This window comes from Orbicella franksi, chromosome 2, assembly GCF_964199315.1.
Source record: "Orbicella franksi chromosome 2, jaOrbFran1.1, whole genome shotgun sequence".
Classification (NCBI taxonomy): Eukaryota; Metazoa; Cnidaria; class Anthozoa; order Scleractinia; family Merulinidae; genus Orbicella; species Orbicella franksi.
In genome coordinates this window covers 17,768,313-17,790,807 of record NC_138146.1, presented here as the reverse complement: position 1 = coordinate 17,790,807, position 22,495 = coordinate 17,768,313, and the positions used below count along the sequence as shown (strand labels likewise).

Below are 22,495 nucleotides of genomic sequence, written 5' to 3'. Positions count from 1 at the left end.
TTTTAGTTTTCATTTCTTTTTAATCGCTAATGAATCCAGATATAAGTAAATCATTTTCTCCTCGCTTCCTTTTGTTTAAGTCGCTATTAACATTATTTATTTCGCTCTGGGAAAACATTTACATCTAATGGACGAAGTGGCACAAATGTCAGAGGTCCCCTTTGTGTTCTCAGCTAGCAAGCTTCTCTGTGCTTCGGGAGAAAAGTTATAGCAGAGTTCCGGCGGCCCGAAGGGCCGGTAAGCGGAGCCCCATAACTATAGGAACAGAACCCCATGCACGCAATCTCATGCATGCAACAGTATTACTTATGTGCAAAAGGAGTGTTTATGCAGAACTGAGAAGTTACATAACCTTGTAAAAAAGTTTAAACTAATAATAAGAACAAGTAGAGGATCTTACTCCGGAGATCACAAAAAGATATTGTATAATTCTCATGCGTCTCACAGCATTCCAGTTTCAAGTCATTATTCATGCAGGCTTTTATCGAGATTCTATTTTAAATTTGTCAACAACATTCTTTCGTAACTCATTTCTGGCAAATGTGATAACCGCAATCACTAAATCCTAGGAAAGTATCAACACCCAAAATCACAGCAAACACGTCATTTGCCGATATTTTCCTTCTTCAAATAAAAGCAACAAATTCATGCAAGATTTTCTGTATCAATCAGTTGTTTGGAAATGTTGTCAAACACGGTCTTTCGTGTTTCATATATTACTTCAAGAAGACATGTCAATGTTTCTATCCTGCACGGCATCTTTTAGGGTCTCAGACCATCTCTACATGCTCTCTACATAGTAGTGTTCAATGTTTCTTTGTAGTTTTCTGTGTCCTTCAAAACTCGTCGACATTTTTCTCCGGAAAGATTTTTCACTCCTTGTAGAGTACCTTGCTCGCGTTTCGCCGATATGGTGTCCGGCGTTTTCGTGCAAGGACATAAAACATTTCGTAATCCACGGCGATAACTCTCAACAAACGACAAACAAATTATTGGATTGACCATAGAAGACGAACAAAACACAACACTCGCTAGAGTTAAAAGCAGTTTTTGAGAGACACAAGACAAACTCCTGTATGCAGCGAAATATGACAACGTCGATGGAATAACGCAAATGTAAAATAGCACTATAATGATAACAGCCATTCGAATAGCTTGTCTTCGTTTCTTTCTTCGATTTTGTGCGATGTTATTGAGGGCTTTATTCTGTCTTTTTAAAGCGATTGCTATCGCAGTGTACAAAACGGTTAATACAACTAACGGAGCGATAAAACACATAAAAAATTGTGCAAACAAAAATGCCGCCGAAAAATCCGAATTGTAGACTGAATCGCCGCCTGTGTAGTCGCAAAACGTGTTATTATTTTCGTGTACAACAACATCCGAGATTATCAGCAATGGTGAATTAAACAAACCTGCAAAAATCCAAGTAGAAACGATGGCTGTTGTGCGAATCTTCGGTGAAATAAGACCAAGTTTTATTGGAAAAACGACGGCGACAAATCTGTCAATTGCTATCCACACCAAGCTTTGAACAGAAACATGGAGGGCCACAGCGCTCGAGAAATAAAACAACTTGCAAAAACTCGATCCTAAGTTTCCACTGACGCGCAATTGCCATGAATCAGTCACCAATCCAACAATATTGACAGGGATTACCATCAGTGGGAAAAGTAGATCTGACACAGCCATGTTCACGATGAAATAATTAATTGTTTTTCGTAAATCTCGATGCTTGTAGACGATGATGATTATAAAGATGTTTCCGAAGAAACTACCCATCAAATTAGCACAATAGAGGAAAATGAAAGAAATTCTCTCTGCCGTCGTGTGAAGAACATGGGGACCGCATGACGTGTTCGGTTGACTAAGGGCAGTTTCGTTCACAGTTACTGGGATTGTGGTGTTGTTTCTCAATGACATGATCTACACCTTCTCTCTCGAGTATTGCCGTTGCTAGCGCTGTAGAAGCACGCCCTTTATATTTTGACCTGATGTACCTCGTCAGTCACAATTAATCGGAAATGAATTTCAATTCCGTTGCTCCAAACACTTCAGTATATTAGAAGCCGATGCAATTAATTTTCTATTTTGCGTTCGTATTAGAGAAAGTAATCAACGACAGGTTTCTTTGCTTTACAATAGATTATACGGCTTTCATTAGGGTAAAATGCCAATATACCACATCAGGGTGTAGTTCTCAACAAATACATTGAAAATCTCTTCAATGACAAAGCATGTTTGTTCATTCGACGTATTTACGACAGGTGGAAAACGAAATTTAAAAGTACAAATCTATTATTTCGGCTTCCTGTTGTTAAAAGCCACATATCTAGAGAGAGAACGTGTAATCATTAATTTTTTTCTATCTTTTACAAAAAACGGTATTTTCTTCACCCCATAGAGACGAAGGAACTTCAAATTAAAAGAAACTGAATTTAACTAAAACTACAATAATAGAAAAGAGTTTCCTTGCTATCATAGAGTTAAGATAACACGACGAAATGCTTTTGGTTTGAAAGCGAATACTCTTTGATACGCTCTCGCCTACAGTCCATACTACAACAATGGAAAATATTCATCGTTTTCATTTGAAACGCGTAGTGTACATCCAAAAATACAGTCCATAGTGTAAACGAGAAAACGGAGTCTTATGGTATTAGTGTGAACAGTGAAAACGGAGACATTCGAAAACTCTGACGTTATTCACATCACTGCGCATGTGCAAATGACAGTGGTGATTTCTCTGCTCGTCTTCTCATAGCCCTTCAGCTTTCTTAAGGTTTTAGTGTGGACGATGAAAACGCTGCGAAAACGGTAGTATGGACGGAAGCGTTTTTGGCGCTAATGCGTCGTCGAAAACGTATCGTTTCGAAAACGCTTTAGTATGGACGGGGCCTTAGCTAAAATCTGTTTTTAATAGAACTTCCTCGTGTTATCTTAACTCTGTGCTAACAAGGAAATTCTTTTCCGTCATTGAAGTTTTGATTAATCAGATCTGGAGAGATTTGCTATAACAAAGACATGCTAAAATTACTGAAAGATTTAATACTGTACGTTTCGAGTCATCATGTCAGGTCATGATGTACGTTTTGATAAATTCACTTAATAGCGGAGCTCCTGGCTGCCGAAGGGGCGTAAGCCGGCCCCATTGCTCAGAGAATTTGGTAACCTATCGAGCTAAAAAATTTGGTTATCACGCGCTGGCCCTACATCCGTCCTTACGTGCGCCCCCTCATGTAAATCAATGCGATTTGTCACTCTTCAACAACCTCGTTTCCGGGGATTTTCTCTTAAGAGATTGCGAGGGCAGGTTTACAGCGTGCATCTTTGATATTGGGCGGACATGTTATGTTCAACTGATACCTGTCCAAACAAGGTATCCCCTGATCAGTATCACGCAACATATCGCAGGCTTATGTTTAGAGCTCATCGAGATCACGTGTTTTTTGAAGTTGACCGCTGTCTAGATATAGGTTTTTGATTGGATCGCAGGCTCAAGCCATCAGGAACTCCGCTTTTAGGCTTGGCTAAATCTATATATTATCGGTTAATTCATTGTCATTGACAGGTTTTGTGTTGGGGTGTAAGGAACATGAAAAAGTTTGAACTCACAAGTGTGACGTCGCCAAGCATAGAGTTTGAGTGTGCTGGGGAAGTAGTCCAGTCTGACGTCATCAAGGACACTAAGAAGAATCCAAACTTTGAAAAACCTGTTCTTACCAGAATGATTGTGGTAATTACACCTATATTCATTTTATCTACTTAACGACGTGTAACATGTTTTTGTTTTTGTTGTTGTTGTTGTTTTTGTTTTTGTATGAGTTAACAAACAAACGTCTCACGGCTCCTTTTACGCGGTCAGGTATTCTGTAAGGGAAGAATTCACCATGTAAAAAGGGACTTCTGTATAACGAGGCTGAGATCAAAATTGCGAGCTATAGGGATATACGATTGCCAGCTGTCTGACGCTGTTTTTGTGTTCAATTTCGTTCACAGAATCTTCCCGTGGAAGAGATTTACGCACCAGCACTGAACATCCGCGTCCGTGACAACCGTTCATTTGGTCGCCGACCAATTGTGGGCGTGCATTCATTGAGGTCGATTCAGAAATACCGCTGCCCAACGCCGAAAGTGGTTGAAGAGGTCGACTCCGGTGCCAAGGGTCCAGCGCCAAAAGGTACAGCCTGGGTCCGATTAGTAAGTTAAGAATATGTAATTACAAGAACATTCAGAAGAGCCAAACAAAAAGGCCCACTGTCTGATAATTGCAGAGTAATTATCTTCTTCGTGAACCAATTTTAGTTTTTTAGCATGGCATGTATTAACGTGCATCTCTAGCTAATAAGTGGGCAAAGAATATTTGACTGGCAAAATAGTTATAAAGGAAGCATATGCTCCTGGAAATGCTGGGTTCTCTTTCGAGTTTACCTTAGTGTAATGAAATAAAGAAACAAACAATTATTTGAGCCGTTGCTTTTCAAACCAAGGTAAGATTAACGTCTCCGTTCTGTTGCACACAAATAGATTTTGAACACAAAATCCTACTTTTGAGTTTATTTGTTTTCATTTAGAGTGTCCAAATAGTAGCTTTATTACGAGTCCATTCACGCAACATAAACTGCAGGTACTTATCTAATCACAGGCCTTTTAAGCTACTAGACTTAAATGGTTTACTACTCTATCTCCTGTGTAGACAGTTGGTATGAAACGTTTGGGAGTTTTCCCTTTAAATGCTAAACTGAGATTTGCTTCCTCAACTGCACTGACTTGTACACGACGAATCCACTCTTAAATTAGTCTTCTGTCTCTCTTCACTCTTTATTTGTTTTTTGGGCTTATTCTTAGCTACTGCAGACAATGTTTCGATCGCAAGCAAGGAAGCGTCACATGTCGTGGATGTCAAGGAACCGAAAAAGAGCAAGAAGAAGGTAAAAAAAAAAAAACATCGATTAAAGTCACGATTCTAAATTGCTCTACCTCGTCAAGCAATTAATTCTCCAAGGCTTGTGATAATCTAATTCTCGTTCCCAACTGAAAGTCAGAAACAGTAGACACGTTTAGCTTTCCGCTTCTCACTGAACTCATTAATAATCCATCAAGTTAAAACAAGGAAAAACAAAACCGTGAACGAGGTTTGGATGCCCGGTCTTAATTAGCATAGATTTTGACGATTTACTTCTCCGTTTACTCCCGAGATTTTGTTTAGATTGAGAAGATATGTCAAACACTGGAGAGAGTGTTTCATCGGCTATCCAAACACCTCGAATTTCGTCAAAAATACTCCGCTGCGCGTCTTACTTTTAATTCTCTTCTCGGTGTTTGGATATCCTGATGAAACACTGTCTCTCGTGTTTGATATATGACACAAAATACAGTTGAACCCTGCTATTTCGAACTCTCAGGGGAAACGAAAACGTTATTTCAAGAAAATAACGAGCAATAAACCTGGGAAAGAGGTCTGCATATACGACAAGTTATTTGAGCAATGTTAATCTAAGTTGAAACGGTACATTTAAGTTTTTCTTTTGTTGTTCCCGAGTTACCCATCGGATATCTTTGTTACTGCATTTTCTAGAAAGATAAGCAAGAGGTTACTGAAGAGTTCCTGGATTGGTGGTCAAAGTTTTATGCGTCAATTGGAGATGAAGAGAAATGCGGAGAATATATCAACCAAGGATACGAAAAGATGACGGTGAGGAATCAAATACGTATTTCTTCCAAAAGCACTAGAAAGTACCTTGAAAACCTATTGTGTGTAATCTGGGGAGTATGGGTGGTCTTTGGTGGCGCAAAAAAATGAGCACTTATCGCATCTACAAAGATCATTTCAAACAAAATTTGGTCTCCGTACAAGAATTTAACTGAGTGAAATTCGGGTTCAAACGATACACCAGAAAGTGTAATGATTACAGACGTGCGTATGGTTGCGTGGCAACCTCTCAAAAGTGGTCACCGTCACGGAATGCCTGAAGATTCCAAAAAGAAATATTCTGTTCAAAGTCAATTTTTACTATTTTTTTCACCATAATTTCCAGGTCTACCAGACCGAACTGGAGAAAGTGGATGAGTTCGATGGCTTTGAAGATTTTATCTCTTCGTACCACATTTACCGAGGGAGAGCCAAATCAAGAGACGAAGAGCAGGACACGATTGTGGGCGAATTCAAGGTTGGAGAAGTTTTCTGTTTTTAACAGACAATTGTCCTTAAGAAAGAAAGAATCGAAACCGGTAAAAACAGTGACGAAGTTGTGTTTGCTTGAATCCTCCTTACACGACGAAAAGGAAGAAAAGGGACATAAAGCGTCCTTTTTTTCTTTTCCGTCGCTCCTCGTGCACCCTCAATTTTAGATGTATGCTCCCTTTTGGAGCCTGCGCGCATTGTCTGCGGAGGAAGGATAAGCGGAAACGTAGCTTCCCCGTGAATGCCATATGCCATAATGGGTTTTAACATGACGTGACGGCTGCCATATTGGTGTCCCAAAACAGCAATGAAACTTTGGCCATTTTGGTGTCCCAAACCAATCCTGTGGGGGGTGAACTCTTTTCTTTGGCAAATATTTTATTCTGTTTTATATTTCAATACATTTTACGTGGCTGCTGGCCACGTGAGAGAAAACGCTCCATGCAAGTAAAGAATTCCATCTTGAATGCACTATTCATTGACACAACAGCTGCCTTTGAGAACTCAAATAATTTTCAACAAAATTACCACGGAAAAAATAGAACATCAGGTATCGTAATTTTATTAATCTCTCCTCCTTGTATTTCTAGGGAACGTTTCGAGTTTACCCGATGCCGGAGGACGAGAGATCCTGGCCATTACCCGAGACTGTTTTTACCTATCTACCACCCTGCAAACCGGTAGAATGTATTGTCCGTCTCTACGTCATCAAGGTATGAGAACCAAAGTTTGAAAACCTCATGTTGGGGGCTAAGGAATGTTATTGTTTAATGAGAAATTTATCATGTCGTTAACAGCAGACAGCTTATTTCATAAAAAACCCGTTTTTTCAGGCATTGGACCTTCAGCCAAGGGATGACTCTGGAACTGTAAGTTGATGTGACGTGAGATCGAAATATCCACGATCCAGTTATCCAATACGACGTACAAAAGAGCCAGATCAAAATATGGTAAAAAAAAAAGCCGGAGAGGAATTTTATGAGGATAGCATTCGTCTGCTACAAAACAGAATCAAAATAAGATGATAAAGCAATAGTCTATATCTGTTCCATCTCAAAACGTTTCAAATACAAAGGAAATAGTGAATTCATAGGTGAGTAATGCCTCAACTTCGTTCACATCTGGACAGATATTGTATTTAAATTTACTTTCATTTCTTTTTGTAGGCTGATCCATACTTGGTAGTTAGTTTAGGGGAACAAGAGTTCGATGACAAGGACATTTACAAACCCTACACAGTGAACCCCGTGTTTGGGAGGTAAGCCACCCACCAGCAATCGCTACTGCGCAAGCTCCACTTTGTTTGTAAGATTCGCGACAGAATGCCGTTTGTTTAATTGATGAAATTGCGGTACTTCTCGGAAGACAGCACTTTTTTATAAATTTGTCGGCGACTGTAATTTAAGTAGACATTCGTAGAAAGGTAACACTTCGTTGCAGAATGAAAAACTATGCAAAACCAAGTGTGCAGCGTTATGCACACTACAGCAGTCTGCTATGATTCGGGCCATGTTTACAGCAGTACAGTGTAGTCAAGGAGAGAGATGTATACGGTGTTCAAAACGTTTTCTTTGCAGTTGTGTATATAGCATCATGGATGAAACGTTTAGTGATTTGTGAAAGCGGATTCGAATTAATTTCAAGGCCCTTATTTACCTTGTATTTTTAGGAAAATACAAGGTAAATACGGGTGGATATAAAAACGTCACTAAGTTGTCACGGTTAGTGTGATGCAAGAACGAGATTTTGCTTGAGAAATTAAATATCGAAATTTTATGAACAATTTTGAAACACGAACCTGTAACTTACTGATCAAATACTAAAGAAAGGGTCGTCGACTCATTGCTTATCCTTTAACAAAAACAAAATATTTTTGTCGTTCTTTTTCAGAATGTTCGAGTTCACTGCTAGCATTCCTGTTGTCAAAGATCTCAAAATTGCTGTCATGGATTATGACCTCATCGGACGGGATGACCTTATTGGTGAAACACAGATTGATTTGGAACAGAGAATGCTGTCTCGATATTTCGCCACGTGTGGTTGTTCTAAGACTTACTGCAAGTACGAAATGGCAGAGTGCACTAAACTTACAACATTTTGCCCTTGGCGTATAGGTGTTTTCCCCAGCTGGAATCTTTATATCTTTAGCTACAAAAAGTAGACTCATACAGTAATTAAAATGATTTTGTCCCATAATAGTAAATAGCAAAACAAAAAGCAAACAAAATTTACGCCATTTATTTATCCATCATAACTTTTTAACATGATCGTGTGTTTACTTGATTCGTACTGACTGACTGATCGATTGTTTTATTGATTAACTGACTAATCGATCCATCGACTGATTGATTGATTGATTGATTGATTAATAGATTGATTGACTGATTGAATAATTGACTGATTGACTGATTGACTGATTGACTGATTGACTGATTGACTGATTGACTGATTGACTGACTGACTGATTGATTGATTGATTGATTGATTGATTGATTGATTGATTGATTCATTCATTCATTCATTCATTCATTCATTCATTCATCGGTCGACTGATCGATTGATTCACTGATTCCCCTTCAAAGGACTGGTCCTAACAGATGGCGAGATTGTCGCAAACCGAGAACAATTCTCAATGACTGGTGCGTAATGAACAACATAAGCCTTCCAGTGTATACCGATGAACCATGCTCAGTGACAGTGGATGGACAAACATATACTTTGGCTGAGTTTGGTGAGGATTCTAGCCAGATTGGTGTCAATCTGGTGTGTTTTAACTTATGCCAACAACTAAAGAACACTTTTCAAGAGACTATCAAAAGGAATTTATTGGGGCTTCTTCGTTATGGGTTGCTACAAAACTCTTTAAGATGTGGTTAGTTCATAACTGATAATGTCAGAAATAACGTTGCAAGCACGCGCTTAATTGCTACCTGAACATTCCATAACGTGACGCGTCCATTCGGTGTTTGCACGTCATGCCGACAAATTATTGGCGCTGTAGGCATCAATGAGGCAAACCAAGTATTCAAACGTTAGTTACCAGCTGATAACGCCGCCAGAAATAACGTAAAGAGCACGGGCTTGCTACTGGGACATTCCAAAACGTGACGTTTCCATTCGGTTTTTGCATTTTATGCCGATAGATTTTTGGCGCTGCTGACATCAATGAGGCAAAACAAGGCATTCAAAAGTCAATCTAAACGTTGCGTTTAGTATAAATACCGTGATTTCTGCGGCACCACTGATACATTTCATGGAATAGTTTTTTGGGCCTAAATACTTGCCTACATGAATACTTGTTTTCGTAGAGGAAGGAAGGGCGATCCATAAGCATTTTGGAAAAGAACGGAGCCGCTTGGCTCTCTATGTTCTCAACAAGTTGAACCTTGTTCCCGAGCACGTGGAAACTAGGGGCCTGTATAACAAAACACAACAGCCAACAACGGAACAGGTAACTTCTGCATGTAGCTTCACGTAGAACTACATTATCAAATTTACAAATTGTTTTTAGAGTGCAACTGTAATTAAGAGGAAGGCTAATATGAGTGGTACCTTTCTTTTTGGTACAGCCTGTTTTCAGTATTTGGAACCGTTTTAAAGTTTTGGCACTGTTGGAGGTGAAAGGGCTATAACGGCCGAGAAATTAAGAAAGATCGTTTCAATTCTCTCGGCGAAAGCGAATGAGACAAACGAAGTAGTTTGGCTTCTCCTAGGCCTTCCATCATGTGTTGTCGGTTTGGTTATTTATCTGTTCTTTATTTTCCAGGGAAAACTTCAATTGTGGGTTGATATGTTTCCAATCTCAGAGGGTAAACCACCTGCTGCAGTCGACGTCAAGCCGAGGGAGCCACAAGAGTAAGATTAACCTATGATTGTTTAAGTTATCCAAACAAACATCGAAACTCTTTTCTCGCCTTTTTTCGCGGGTACGAAGTGCCGGATCGATTGAACGTTTTTATAAAGCAACCTGTGTGCGGGCATGAAGGCTTCCATAGTTAAAATGTTGAAAATCTTGATGATTTTAAGGAAGTAGAAAGGGAAGTATGTGGTACATGCATGATCCAAAAATGCTTTCTTGCTATTGACGATGAAAGCACAGTCGGACGTCGTCAGTAATTCATTGAACGTTTCGTAATAGTCTACTGGTGCTGCAATCGTGGTGTCTTAAAGAGACTTTTTGATTATAGTGGTTGATTTAGTGTGCGCTTTTTGATTTTCTCATTTTAATGTTTAGCTATGTGCTTCGTGTTATCATCTGGAACACCGCAAACGTGATCATGGAGGAGACCTCGATCACTGGAGAGAAAATGAGTGATATCTATGCGAAAGGGTACGAAAAGAAAAGTTTCCTCATTTAGAGGAGGTTGAATAAATGGTACAAATAATCTCAATATCAGCCCATTAGGTTGAGAGACTAAATATTCACATAATAAAGTCATGAGGTGAGACTTAACAAGGTTACGATCTTAGAAAATAATGGAACAAACACATAAAAGCAACAGCACAACCCAAATGATCTTACGTTCTGCTCAGTCTATAACTGCGATCACTGTGAACATTTTCTGTTGCATTGCCCAGTCTCAATATCTTAACACATTAAGGCCAGGCATGACTCTGATAAAGTAAAGCAATTTTGAAAATTACTTAGACCGCTCTGTTTGTGATCAGGTGGATAGATGGCATTGACGAATCACAGGAAACGGACGTCCATTACAGGTATATAACTGACCAAGTTCCTTTCCAGGGTCTATTATTCCCGTCCAAGACAAACCCTGGGAGCAAAATGTTCAAACTGCAGTTCAAACTGTTCAACATGTTACATTGTGTTGTTGTGTGTTCTTATCGTGTGGTGGCAGTGCGTGTAAAGAATCTAAGTCCAATGAGAAATAACTTAAAAACGCGTTTTAAGAGTGTTTTGTGAATATTTACCAGAACTTCCACAACTTACAAAGCAATTTCATCGCGCCAAAAGAGAACGTACTTAATATGTTTTCCGGCGTTATTTTGTGAAACAAGACACAAAATTCCCAAGCTCATTTTGATTGTGCCTTAACTTTATATTTTCTATTTATACATTGTATAGATCTATGGACGGGGAAGGAAACTTCAACTGGAGATTTGTATTTCCTTTCGCTTACATTCCAACGGAGAAGAAACTTGTGATAAAAGAAAAGGTTCATATTTTCCTCCCAAGGGGGCGTGGGAATTCTATATAAAATGGACGGGGCTGCTCGTCAGAAATTTTGAAAAACAACTCCTAAGAAGTTTTAACCGAGAAAAGGCACAACGAGCAGCCCCGTACTTCTTATATGGGAGTTCTCCCCCCTCCCCCCTCCCCCCTCCCCCACCCACGGGATTTTCCTTCTTTCCCCTTGCCACTAATTCAGATTGTTTAGTTTTAAGTGTACTGGGGGAAGCCTTGCGGCTGACATACGTGACTAAAGGGAGTCTCAGTTTCATTTCCCAGACTAATGGGTAAGGTTCTTGTAACGTCTTGGTTTCTGTGTAAAGGTCATAAAAGAGAGCAAAATGAGGTCACGCGGCCCATAACTGGGGGTTCTTTTAGTACTAAGTACTCATGCTAGTTCATTGTAGGTTATCCCCTGCCCCTCTCCCAAGCATTGCGTCAAGTGGCGCTCACATTTAATACTCGTGGCTGTGAAAGTATTGAACTTTAAAAGGCCGATGAATTGATTTACAGATATAAGATCCAAATCAGCCTGATAAATAAAACATGTTATCATATGACCCGTACGGCCCTGCGCGCAATTTTCTTGGAAAACCATAAGAAAAAAGGTCCCGTATGAGGGCCGTACGCGTCGAAGTGATAGGGTCGGAAAAACACGTACGGCCCTACTAGAAATGCGTACGGCCCTACTAGAAACTCGATGCGAGTTAATGATAAAACAATTTTGTCGCTGCAAAATTTTGTTCTTTTCAAAATGAGAGATGAAAGTGAACATTCTGAGAGCGAAGTTTACTATCCAGGCGAACTGTCCGATGCAGAACTACTTCAGTCGCCAACTCACTCCGAAAGAACAGAAAGAAAGTCCACAGTCCTCACAACTGAAGAAGTTCACAACTTTCTCAGAAGCCAACAACAAGCAAACGGGCGGTCAAGAAAAGAACTTTTCCGAATGAATTGTCCGATAATTAACCTTTGGAATAAGCAAACAGTCTTGAGGCGAAACTTCTTTCAGTGGAAAGCATCAAAGAATTCATCGTAGGTCAAAAGCAAGAAAACCGGCAAGTCGCGAAGAAAACAAAGTATGATATAAATTTTTTCTTCGAGTTTCCAGACTTGGGAGAAGAGAAATCACAAACATACCTTGTGAACAGTAGGATATATTGCTCTGCAGTTTCTACATCAGTGTTGTTTGAAGAAACAAAACTGAGTACGAACACAAGTTCATTACCGTACAGTTCATCCAGATAATAAAACTCGCTTGAATTTCCGCTACATAGCAAAGCCAGCAAAGTCAGCAAACCCAGGTACTGTTTGCGGGAGCTAACATCGGTGTCATTAATATTCAGTTGCTGGTTCTTCCTTGTTCAAGAGAATCCAAAAGGTAGACAAATAGCTTGAAACGACGCCGACATTTTCTTAAGTCTTCAGATGAAGAAGATTTGTGAACAATTTCATAGAAGCGTGAAGCGAACTTTTGTCACTCGTTAAGTTTTTGATGATTTTGACATATCTTTGACAGCTTTGTGTCAACTTTCTGTTGGCTTTTTGGCATGAATTGTAATTGTAGACTTACATTGAAAACAAATATGAGAAAATGAGTCGTGTTTTTCGATGAATTGTGAGTTTCTTGTTCGACACGAAGAAATAAACGACAATGAGTTTTCATGGTAGAATCTTCTCTGTAGTTTTTCCGCACGGCCGTCTGATGTTATGTAATCGCGCCCTATTTAGGTTCAACCGTTAAGTGGTCATATGATAAAATGCTTAGTGACTGAGTAAGGTCGGGCCGGACGGGAAAATATTTGTCTCTCGGTCAGGACGCACGGACCTCGCTGCGCTCGGTCCGTACGTCCTGACCTCGAGCCAAATATTTTCCCGTCCGGCCCGACCTTGCTCAGTCAATAAGTACATATTCTTATATAAAAAGAGGCGGCCAAAATAAAAAGCACTCATATTAAAGTACTATTATAGTACCTGACAAGGAAGGAAGGATGACACTGTGGGATTATAACAGTTCACACCCTTTTGCTTACTATACTAGTTAACAACTTGATGTTGAACTTTTAACAGTTAATGTTCCCTTTTATTAGTAGTAATATATATATATGTCTGGATTTATGAAAACGGTGTTAAAGACTGAATCAAGTCTTTTTTGATTTAGTTGTTTTTTTTTTTTTTCATTTTTTTTTTTCATTTTTTCTGCTTTCGCTATGACAGCAACTTGTAAATCTTACCTAGCATGGAATGTAGAAACTCCCTGCCGCATGTTTCATTTATTTAGGTATTTTTTTTCATCATTTATCGACCACCCCACCCCCCTTTCAATTTGCGTGAATTTTAGCCCAGGCTACACTCGTCTGAATTCAGTTCGCGCGGTGACTCTGACAAGGAGCGACCGATTAGCGTTCTGTATTTGCTGTCTAAAGGAAGTCTGCCCGAGGACATCATTAAGTCCAATGAAGGCCCAAGTCTAACGATTTGCTAGTAAGCGTCGTCATTATCGTACGTGAGGCGGGCCTGAGGAGATGTGTAAACTGTACGGGTCACATTTAGTCCCGTAACAGAAGGCCGTTTGCCCTGTGGCGATAATGTTGTGCTTGCTTTAGACAGCAAAACTCTTTAGCCACATCAATTTAGGGCTTAGACGTGCAATGGATCAGACATTTCTAGCTGCTGTTGGCGTCATTTGCTTTGAACTTTGATGTAGCTAAAGACTTCGAAAAAAAATCTGTTGAAATCTGGATGTGCCATTCCGCGCTCGACAAAATTGAAGTACATCCGGGACATTGCTATTTGCCAGCAAAACATGGCCACGAGGAGAGAGAAGAACATGAGTTCAAGCGCTGATCGTGAGTAGAATTTCCTTGTTTTATCAATTGTAGGCGTTCTCGGCTTAGCTAAGTATCAGAACTGTCTGTGATTCGCTAGCGCGGAAGAAATTTATTTGCGTGGCTTCCGGGCGATAATTGACGTAACGACAACATGTTGAGTGTTCACTTACTGCTAACTATGGCCTAGTTTGTCTGAATTTCAATCGATTCTCGATGTAGGAAGCTCTTGTTCAGTCCATTTAGGACGATGCAGGCCTTTAGAAAGCAATAGATTGGCTCTCCGCCGCGGTTTTGATATCTGTACGTTCGTGTTGATTTAGACTCCAATTTCATGTTAAAAGCACTCTTAATTAAATTGTACAATTCATGATTCAACGAAAAGACGGTGAATTTAGTCTTCCTGGTCTCAAAAGGCATACAGGAGAGTTATTTGCTGCTATTTGAGCTACGATAAGCCTCGTGGAAAGCTAGCTCTGGGACAGAATTGTAGCAAGATTATCAGTGACAAGTCAAATTCTATGGCTACGTTTTTGTGAATCCGGTCAGATATTGAGATGAAATGTCACGTAACGGCTACTTTTTGGCTGAAATATAGAGGTAAATAACCGATTCCACTGCTTATCATGCTCTTGTTAGCGTGACTGGCTAATTTAACCCACAGTAAAGACATAGTGCGGTCATTTAGGTGAAATCGCAGAGGTTAAGCCTATCTAAATTAGTGCCGCGGCGAACCAAATGATCAATGTAAGCTCTAATTTAGCTTTGTTTGGCTCGTTCGACTCATTTGCAGCGACTTCAAAGGCTTGTATAGGCATGGTATGGACTCTGTCAAGAGTACACGAGGTAGATAGCACTCTCGGTACGACATGGCCATATTTATGTACATTTTCTAACCGATTTTCCAAAAACATCCCCGCTATTTTGGTGCAAAGTCTTTAACACGGTTTTCATAAATTCAGACATATATATATATATATATATATATATATATATATATATATATATATATATATATATATATATATATATATATATACATATTTTTGTTACTTGAAATTGATTTTTTAGTGTAAGTAATAAACATGATTGTGTAGAATGTACAATGTATAGTATTTCTGAAACAAGTTTTAAGAACATTTTCAAGTTGATTTCTCACTAAGCACCGGTAACTAAGAACTTGATCAGCCTGAACCCCGAAATCGAGGGGTGCTTACTTTATCTGGAACAGAACTTTAAAAATCAAACAAACAAAAAGGGAAGTTTCATAATATCTTCCTGTTAGTTTCCATAAAAAGCAATACAAAATGGAGTTTGCGGGGGTGGGGGTTTAACTGTTTCAACAGCGATGCAGGGAGTGCATGTTTTATTGTCACTCTTGGTACTTTGTTTCCAAATATCTTAGAATAGACAATAGACAGCGCAGTATATGTTTGTTGAGCGGAGCGGGTATTGTGTGTCAATTTGCAGGAGCACTTCTGGAGTCTTGACGAGTCAGTAGAAAAACTTACGCCTCGGTTAATGGTTCAAATATGGGACAATGATCTGGGATTCGCTAATGATGATTTTCTTGGTGAGTGCTTACATGCTTTAAGCAGTAGTAAATCTGTTGATTTTTAACTTATTTCTGAATGAAATCGGTAAAAACATAGTCCCTGAAGAGTACTCACGATAAGGACAAAAAACAGCTTTGAATGACAGAAAGCCACAGTTTCGACGCAGATACTTTAGATAATAAGAGAACGTCCTGTAGACAATGCTTCATACATGAGCGGTTTATTTAAATCGAGATCAGAAATCGGACCGGATAGGCTTTTCGATCGCACGAGTCTTACTAACCATACCGCTCATGCGGTCTCAATCCTGTGGGATGTTTGCACCTGCAAAACAGCGGGTCTCAAGGTGAGCTGGTCAGTGTGAACACTCAGACCGGTCCGGTTTGCCACCAGATTTTGGCTAGGTTCACACGTGACCGGTCCCAAACGGTCCAATACAACGTTTAGTCTGCACATGACAAATTGTAAAAAAAAGCCAGCTGATTGGCTCAGGTTGATCCAGTAGCAGATTGGTATAGGGACCGGTATCGTGAGAACGACACCCACCCATAAAAGAAACAGCCTCGGACCAGAACCAGTTAGGAACATACAGGTAGCCTTACATGACGGAACAAACATGTTTCCCATGAATATTGCAGGTTCTTTGCAACTCGACCTGACCTGTTTAATCAAGCCGGCGACAAGTGCCCGCTCCTGCAAGTTACCAAGTGGCACAAGCTCTGAACCAACAGTGGACCTGTTTAGACAGAAACGATGCTACGGCTGGTGGGCGATGAGTTCCATGAAAACCGGAACATTGAAAAACACGGTATGCTTCTTGTCAGTTGCAGCGTATTTGAAAACACTTAATACACACATAGCTTATCACCATACATGCACCATTCCCAACATCTTTTCCCAGCCATTACCGTCAAATGCAAATGAAAATAGCGAAAAAAAAAAACAACAACAACAACAACAACAAGGTTACTGGTCACTGAGAACTTTTGATATTTCACAAGGCAAGGTGAGTATGCTAATATAGCACACCAACTTTGTCGTGTGTACCAGCTGGTGGGAGGTTAGACGAGAATACAGGAGGAAAAACGAGAGAGAAAGTTACAAACGGAGACGAAAAAGCAAAGTAGTTAAAAGAAATTTCATTATTCTTTCAGGGTAAAATTGAGATGACTTTAGAAACAATGACTAAGGCGGAAGCAGAGGCTAAACCGGCCGGACAGGGGCGAGAAGATCCGAATAAGAATCCAACATTGGAGGAACCAAAGTATGTTTATAACAATTTAACTGAAGCTAAGAACTTATACTTTACACTATTGTTTACACTAGTGATGAATCTGAAGGCAATTCCAATTCTTTAGATATCTCGTTTACATTACGTAGTATTAGATCGTACCATTTAGACACAGTTTTCGTTTACATTCCAGGCCCCGGTTGTTCGAGAGGTCGATAACGCTATCCACCGGATAAATCGCTACCCAGTGGATAAGTGTTAACAAACCAAACCACGCTATCCGCTGGATGGTGATTTATCCGGTGGATAGCGTTATCCACCTTTCGAACTAGGGCCAGATTGACATTTTGTTAAGACGGCGAAGCGAATGCAGGATTAAAACGATCAAGTGCAGACAGGACGTAATAGTCATTGTGTAGAGGTATCAAGTAGGCACCCTTTGCCATTTCTTTGCAGCTTCTTTATATTTGAACGACTCTAAAAAAATCAAGGTGCATAGGACAGAATAAAAGATAATACACAGATGTACCGTAGGTTAAAAAATTCTGTATTTCCCTTCAGTCGTCCTCCAACCTCGTTTCCATGGTTCACGTCACCATTGAAAGCTCTCCGCCATATCATCTGGGGCAGGTACAAGTGGTATATCATCGGTTTCTTGATATTCGTTCTTATCGTCAGCCTCGTTGCGTTCTTCATTTACGCTGCACCGGTGAGTGAATCGTGTTTAATCGACCCGTCTAGTCAGCAGGCAGTTAGCGTTTTCAAATCACGCCAAACGCAGTGTTGCCGCTCATTAATAAAATAAGTCACTGGTCAGACTAATCCGAACCAAGAACTTTTTTCCGACTTTGAAGGAAATGAAGTTTCTTTTTTTCCGCTGACTTAATCAAGGCATAGTCAAATCACTGAAATCAACAGCAAGAATACATTTCGAGCGCAAAGTAAATATACTATAACTTGGATAAATTGTAAGCACGCAGTGCTTATAACTAAAAAAAAAGATTATAACTAGCGCAATCCCACGTTAGCGAAACGTAGGGTGATTTAGGAAGTCGAGTATATCAATTATATTTCTTAACCTGGGGTCAATTACTGGTAAAGCTACAGGCCTGCCATGCAACCAGCTGGCGGACGCCTGCTATAAGCCTACACTACACAGACACGACAACCCAGCATATATAGACAGGCTCGACAGTGTTAGCGGCATTCGCCAATTACGATTGGTTTCAATGATTTCATTGATTTGACCAGGTAGTTAAGACGTTCCCTTATGCGGTTTGTTTTGCAGGGATATACCATGAAAAAAATGCTGAATGCGTAAGGACGATATGGCCTAGACTCAAGAAGATGACTTGCTTACAGACCAGGCAACGGGGATAGCAAGTTTTAAAATTCGAAAGTCAAATAAAACGCTCATTCATACAACGGAATGGAACGTTAACAAGACTATGAAATGGCGCGGAAATAGCTAAGGTTGTTTAATTGAGTGATACGCTTAAATGCAATGTGCATCAAACGAATTTCAGATTGACTGCACCATTAAGATGCGAAGGTGAAGTTAAATCTAAGTAGGCGGAACATTTTAGAATATTTGGAGTGCAATCGAATAATACTAGACAAGAGTTTTTCAATATACATTCTTTAGAATAATCAGACCTTTTTTTCAAAACATATAGCACCCAGTGAAATCGTAAGGCATCAGGTAGAATTATAGGACAATATTTTGTAATTTTAAAGCTTTACGACTGCTTTGCAAACGTTCACAATGGGTGAACATTTGGAACTCATTGTTATTTATTTAAAAGTGGAAGGGTTCACATCATAAATATAAGGCATATATAGGTAGTCGTCAGAAATGATCTTCAGCTGTAAAAAAAATAAAATGCTCGGATTCTCAATTTGTCTTTGATTGATTGATTTATCCACCCATGAGGACAACAGCTTGCTGCGCAGTCGTGACAAGGTTGTCATCTTTTCGCTCTCTTGTGTCTGACGTTCGCCGCGCCTCGTTAGGTCGCTCGGACCAGTCCCTTGAACTGACCCGCCATTTTTCTTTGTTTTCTGTGCCAAAGAAATAGATATTTTTTTCATTTCTATCTTTTTTTAAGGTGGCTTAGCTACTGCACATTTCCCACAGACCCAGTTAAGGAAATCTCTGAAACTCTCCTGACCATAGAGAAATTTTAGTATTTTGTTTTGTACGACTTCGATAATTATTTCATCGGAGATTTCTTTTGATTCGGCTTGTTCAATCCAAGTGTAAAACGGACACTTATTACTCAACATACACCACAGGCCAATCAGGCATTTTGAAAAGAGACTTTAACGCTGTCGAGTCCAAAATAAACGTTTGCAAAAGCCGGGACTACCTAAAAATAAATTCCTAGATTTTCAATGTAAATTTAAAACGCCCTCATCCTTAGATGTCTAAAGAAACTTAAGAGAGTGTCTCTGTAAGAGCGGTCCGGTCGATTTTGCTTGAGACACAGATTTAGCTCATTTCTTGTCTGTGGTAAGGCATTCATGTACCTATACTAAATCCACCATCCGTTTGATCGGATCTCTTTATTTTTCAGAGTTTTACGGAAATCAAATTTCAATCAAGCGAAGGCCTGTCGTGATACTTTTTAAGACTTAAATTTGAGACAACTTTGGAGGACAATTTACGAAAAACTACGGGACTCGGCAAAAATCAAATACAACAGTCATGTATATTAACTCTATCTTATCCATCGAGGCGACTTTCGTGAACATCACGTTTCAATCAAGCAAACAGGAACACTTGAGTGACACCTTATCGGTTAGCTTCAGTCACACACGCGAAAACCGATCAAATTCAACGTGAATTTTTGAAAAAGTGAGGCGTTCTTAACTGATCCAACTAACATAGCTAGGAAGTAGCTACCATAGAAAAGGTAACTACAGAAAAAATCTTTGCGGCCCGACCTTTACTAAAACTTTATAACTCCGTGAACTTACCTAATTTTCGGCGATCTCCAAGTTTGGCAGCCATTTTGAGGGACTTGTCAACATGAAGCGTAGCAGATATAAATCGAGCAGTAGATCTAAAACCGTCAGAAATACATACGAAAGCATTCAAATGAACTTTACTTTCAATTCAAGCGGCAAACTTTGAAATTGTTCGTTAAACTTACCATTCCTACATCCCAATGCGACCATTTCTTCCAACAATTCAAACACTACAACTAGTGTTCCAATTCCCCTCGTCGATTCCACCGTAAGAAATAACCTGTGCCACCTAATCTTCGACTCGAATGTGAAGTACGAATCAAATAACATAACTGCTTCATCTTCGAGGCAATATCACGCTGGTATTTTGATTTACTGATCGACAAGGACGGTAATCAGGAAGTGATCGCCATGTTTACGTCATAACGTTGAGCGCTGACCAGCCACTGAGTGAAAACAGTACGGCGCGGGGTGGGGTTGGTGGCGGGCTATCGTCATAAGATATTCGAATACATGCTAAAAAAGCTTTTGGACTCGCAGTGTAAACAGTGAAGGCATGCTTCGTAGTACAGACAACTTTTATTTTATTCTCATAACTTTTTCCTTTAAATTAGACCTGGTATTAATTAATAGAGTTTATCATATTTAACTGATAATTAACTCAGGTTAAGAAATGACAACAATGAAAGGCTGATCTGAATCTTTAGCTGTCTGAATCGTTGTTGATTTTAGTTGTCGCTTAATTGCATAGAAATTAATCCAGTTCGCAATCCGTCTTTGATGGCGTGACGAATGTCGTTTTTTAATTTTTTTAATTAAAGGCATGCCGCATTTCAAAGAAACACATCAAATTTTATAGCTCTCGGGTTGAAATGATGTACGAAGGGCAACCTGGAAACATTGAACACTGTTTTATTCAAGTAATGATATTATCCCAAATAGATATCACTTGAAAATCGACAAAAAAATGACGAAAGTTTCAACATCTAGCTTTCTTACATGTATATTGATTACGCATTTGAAAGTCTAAATTATGTGATTGGCGGTGTCCTCGTTTTGGAGAAAATCCAGCTCAGCCTCTGCAAAGGTGTGGCTTAGTCTCAACGTCGATCTGATGGTCATGTGGCAAGGATGCCACGTGATTACCCTCTCAATGGTATCAGTTTATGGCAATTGCCAATTGAGTAGCCAGAAGCTGCACTGTAGGGAAACACGGAAGGCTACACTGACTTACAGTGTTGTGGCTGCACGAAAACATAAAGAAATCAAAGATGGACGCCACGTTTTTATTACGCCCCCCCCCCTCCCAAGGCATGCTGGGACCAACTATAACAATGTATGATGTAACAAGCTATGACAATGCATGATGTAACATCCCCCCTTTTGTAAAAAAAAAAATAATAATAATAATAAATAAAATAAATAAATGAAATACAATATAAACACAACACCGAAAAGCAATAATGGGGTTATAACAGGTTTGTCCCAACTGATCCAACTTAGTGTTGCCACCATTAAGACGAGAGCATTTCAAGGCAATGTTCAACTAGAATGTTTTATAGAATGTTCAAGTTCAATCAATGTCTCTAACTCCACACAAGGGAGTCCAGTAAGTCTCTTACAGATCCAGACGGGCTGGTGCTTTCACAACTCTGCCGAAGCGAGTCCTCACTTCTTTGGCTGGTGTTGTAGTGCTCTCTGTTTCACTGTTGGCTGACCCATTTTCCGTGAACTGAGCTGTGCCCCGTACGTCGAAGGGCCTTTGTTGTGGTTGTAGGGTTCTGTGAAACCGCGAGTCTGTAAGTTGGTTCTGGACTGCTGGTACTTGACTCTGCGTCTAATGAGGGTCTTTGCTGAATTGTTGTGATGATTGGAGGGGATTCTGAGGAGTCATCCTCGCATTTATGGTGGGCAGTGGTTGTCCTAATGGCTGGCCATCCTCACAGGATGCACTTGGTTGCTGGGACATATAGGTCTTCGCATCAGGTGGTGGGGCTGCGGCCAACCTGATCTGTGTTCTATTTCTGCGCATCTCTCCGCCATTAGGAGTGACAACAATGTATGACCTGGGCGAGGACACTTTCTGTACAATGCCATGAGGCCAGGCAGAGTGCTTGTGCTTAGGGTTGGGTTTGGCATATACCCACTGGCCAGGCTGAATTTCTTCATGTGCCTTTCCTCCCAGATTTTTATCATAATATCGTTTTGCTCTGGTTCGACGTACACCAATTTCAGCTTTGACAGCAACAGGATGTGCGACTACAGGCTTGAGAAGCCCAGGTGTCATTGGAAGTATGCCCCTCGTGCGTCGGGATATGAGCCTTTGAGCTGGCGAGTGTTCCTGGCCCTGTTGAGGGGTGTTTCGGTAGTCCAGGAGTGCTTAATGAATATCCTTGTTCTTTTGATACATCCGCTTGACAATCTTCACGGCCGCTTCAGCCTTGCCATTTCCTTGTGGCCAGTACGGGGATGATGTTACATATTCAAATCCATATTCAGAAGCAAACTGCTTGTACTCGGTGCTGATATACTGTGGAC

At 40.0% G+C, this 22,495-nt stretch overlaps 2 protein-coding genes across 3 annotated transcripts in view; one reads left to right on the top strand and one right to left on the bottom strand.

Moving 5' to 3' along the window:
* LOC145478369 (myoferlin-like) overlaps nucleotides 1-20,629 on the top strand; it is a 67,171-nt gene extending 46,542 nt beyond the window's left edge. For both annotated transcript variants that reach the window (XM_081456375.1, XM_081456376.1), the window contains 20 exons: nucleotides 3,572-3,736; nucleotides 4,000-4,180; nucleotides 4,849-4,931; nucleotides 5,579-5,695; nucleotides 6,039-6,170; nucleotides 6,775-6,897; nucleotides 7,018-7,053; nucleotides 7,351-7,442; nucleotides 8,075-8,245; nucleotides 8,767-8,915; nucleotides 9,493-9,635; nucleotides 9,951-10,039; nucleotides 10,419-10,514; nucleotides 10,853-10,900; nucleotides 11,268-11,358; nucleotides 15,671-15,773; nucleotides 16,395-16,564; nucleotides 16,911-17,020; nucleotides 17,549-17,696; nucleotides 18,276-20,629. In XM_081456375.1, the coding sequence (XP_081312501.1) occupies nucleotides 3,572-3,736; nucleotides 4,000-4,180; nucleotides 4,849-4,931; nucleotides 5,579-5,695; nucleotides 6,039-6,170; nucleotides 6,775-6,897; nucleotides 7,018-7,053; nucleotides 7,351-7,442; nucleotides 8,075-8,245; nucleotides 8,767-8,915; nucleotides 9,493-9,635; nucleotides 9,951-10,039; nucleotides 10,419-10,514; nucleotides 10,853-10,900; nucleotides 11,268-11,358; nucleotides 15,671-15,773; nucleotides 16,395-16,564; nucleotides 16,911-17,020; nucleotides 17,549-17,696; nucleotides 18,276-18,308 (2,280 nt within the window). In that variant the 3' untranslated portion in view covers nucleotides 18,309-20,629. The remainder of the gene's footprint in view (nucleotides 1-3,571; nucleotides 3,737-3,999; nucleotides 4,181-4,848; nucleotides 4,932-5,578; nucleotides 5,696-6,038; nucleotides 6,171-6,774; nucleotides 6,898-7,017; nucleotides 7,054-7,350; nucleotides 7,443-8,074; nucleotides 8,246-8,766; nucleotides 8,916-9,492; nucleotides 9,636-9,950; nucleotides 10,040-10,418; nucleotides 10,515-10,852; nucleotides 10,901-11,267; nucleotides 11,359-15,670; nucleotides 15,774-16,394; nucleotides 16,565-16,910; nucleotides 17,021-17,548; nucleotides 17,697-18,275) is intronic.
* LOC145478371 (QRFP-like peptide receptor) lies at nucleotides 10-3,565 on the bottom strand. The gene has a single exon (XM_081456380.1). The coding sequence runs from the start codon at nucleotides 1,921-1,923 to the stop codon at nucleotides 793-795; it is 1,131 nt and encodes a 376-aa protein (XP_081312506.1). The 5' UTR covers nucleotides 1,924-3,565; the 3' UTR covers nucleotides 10-792.
* Nucleotides 20,630-22,495: the final 1,866 nt, after the last annotated feature.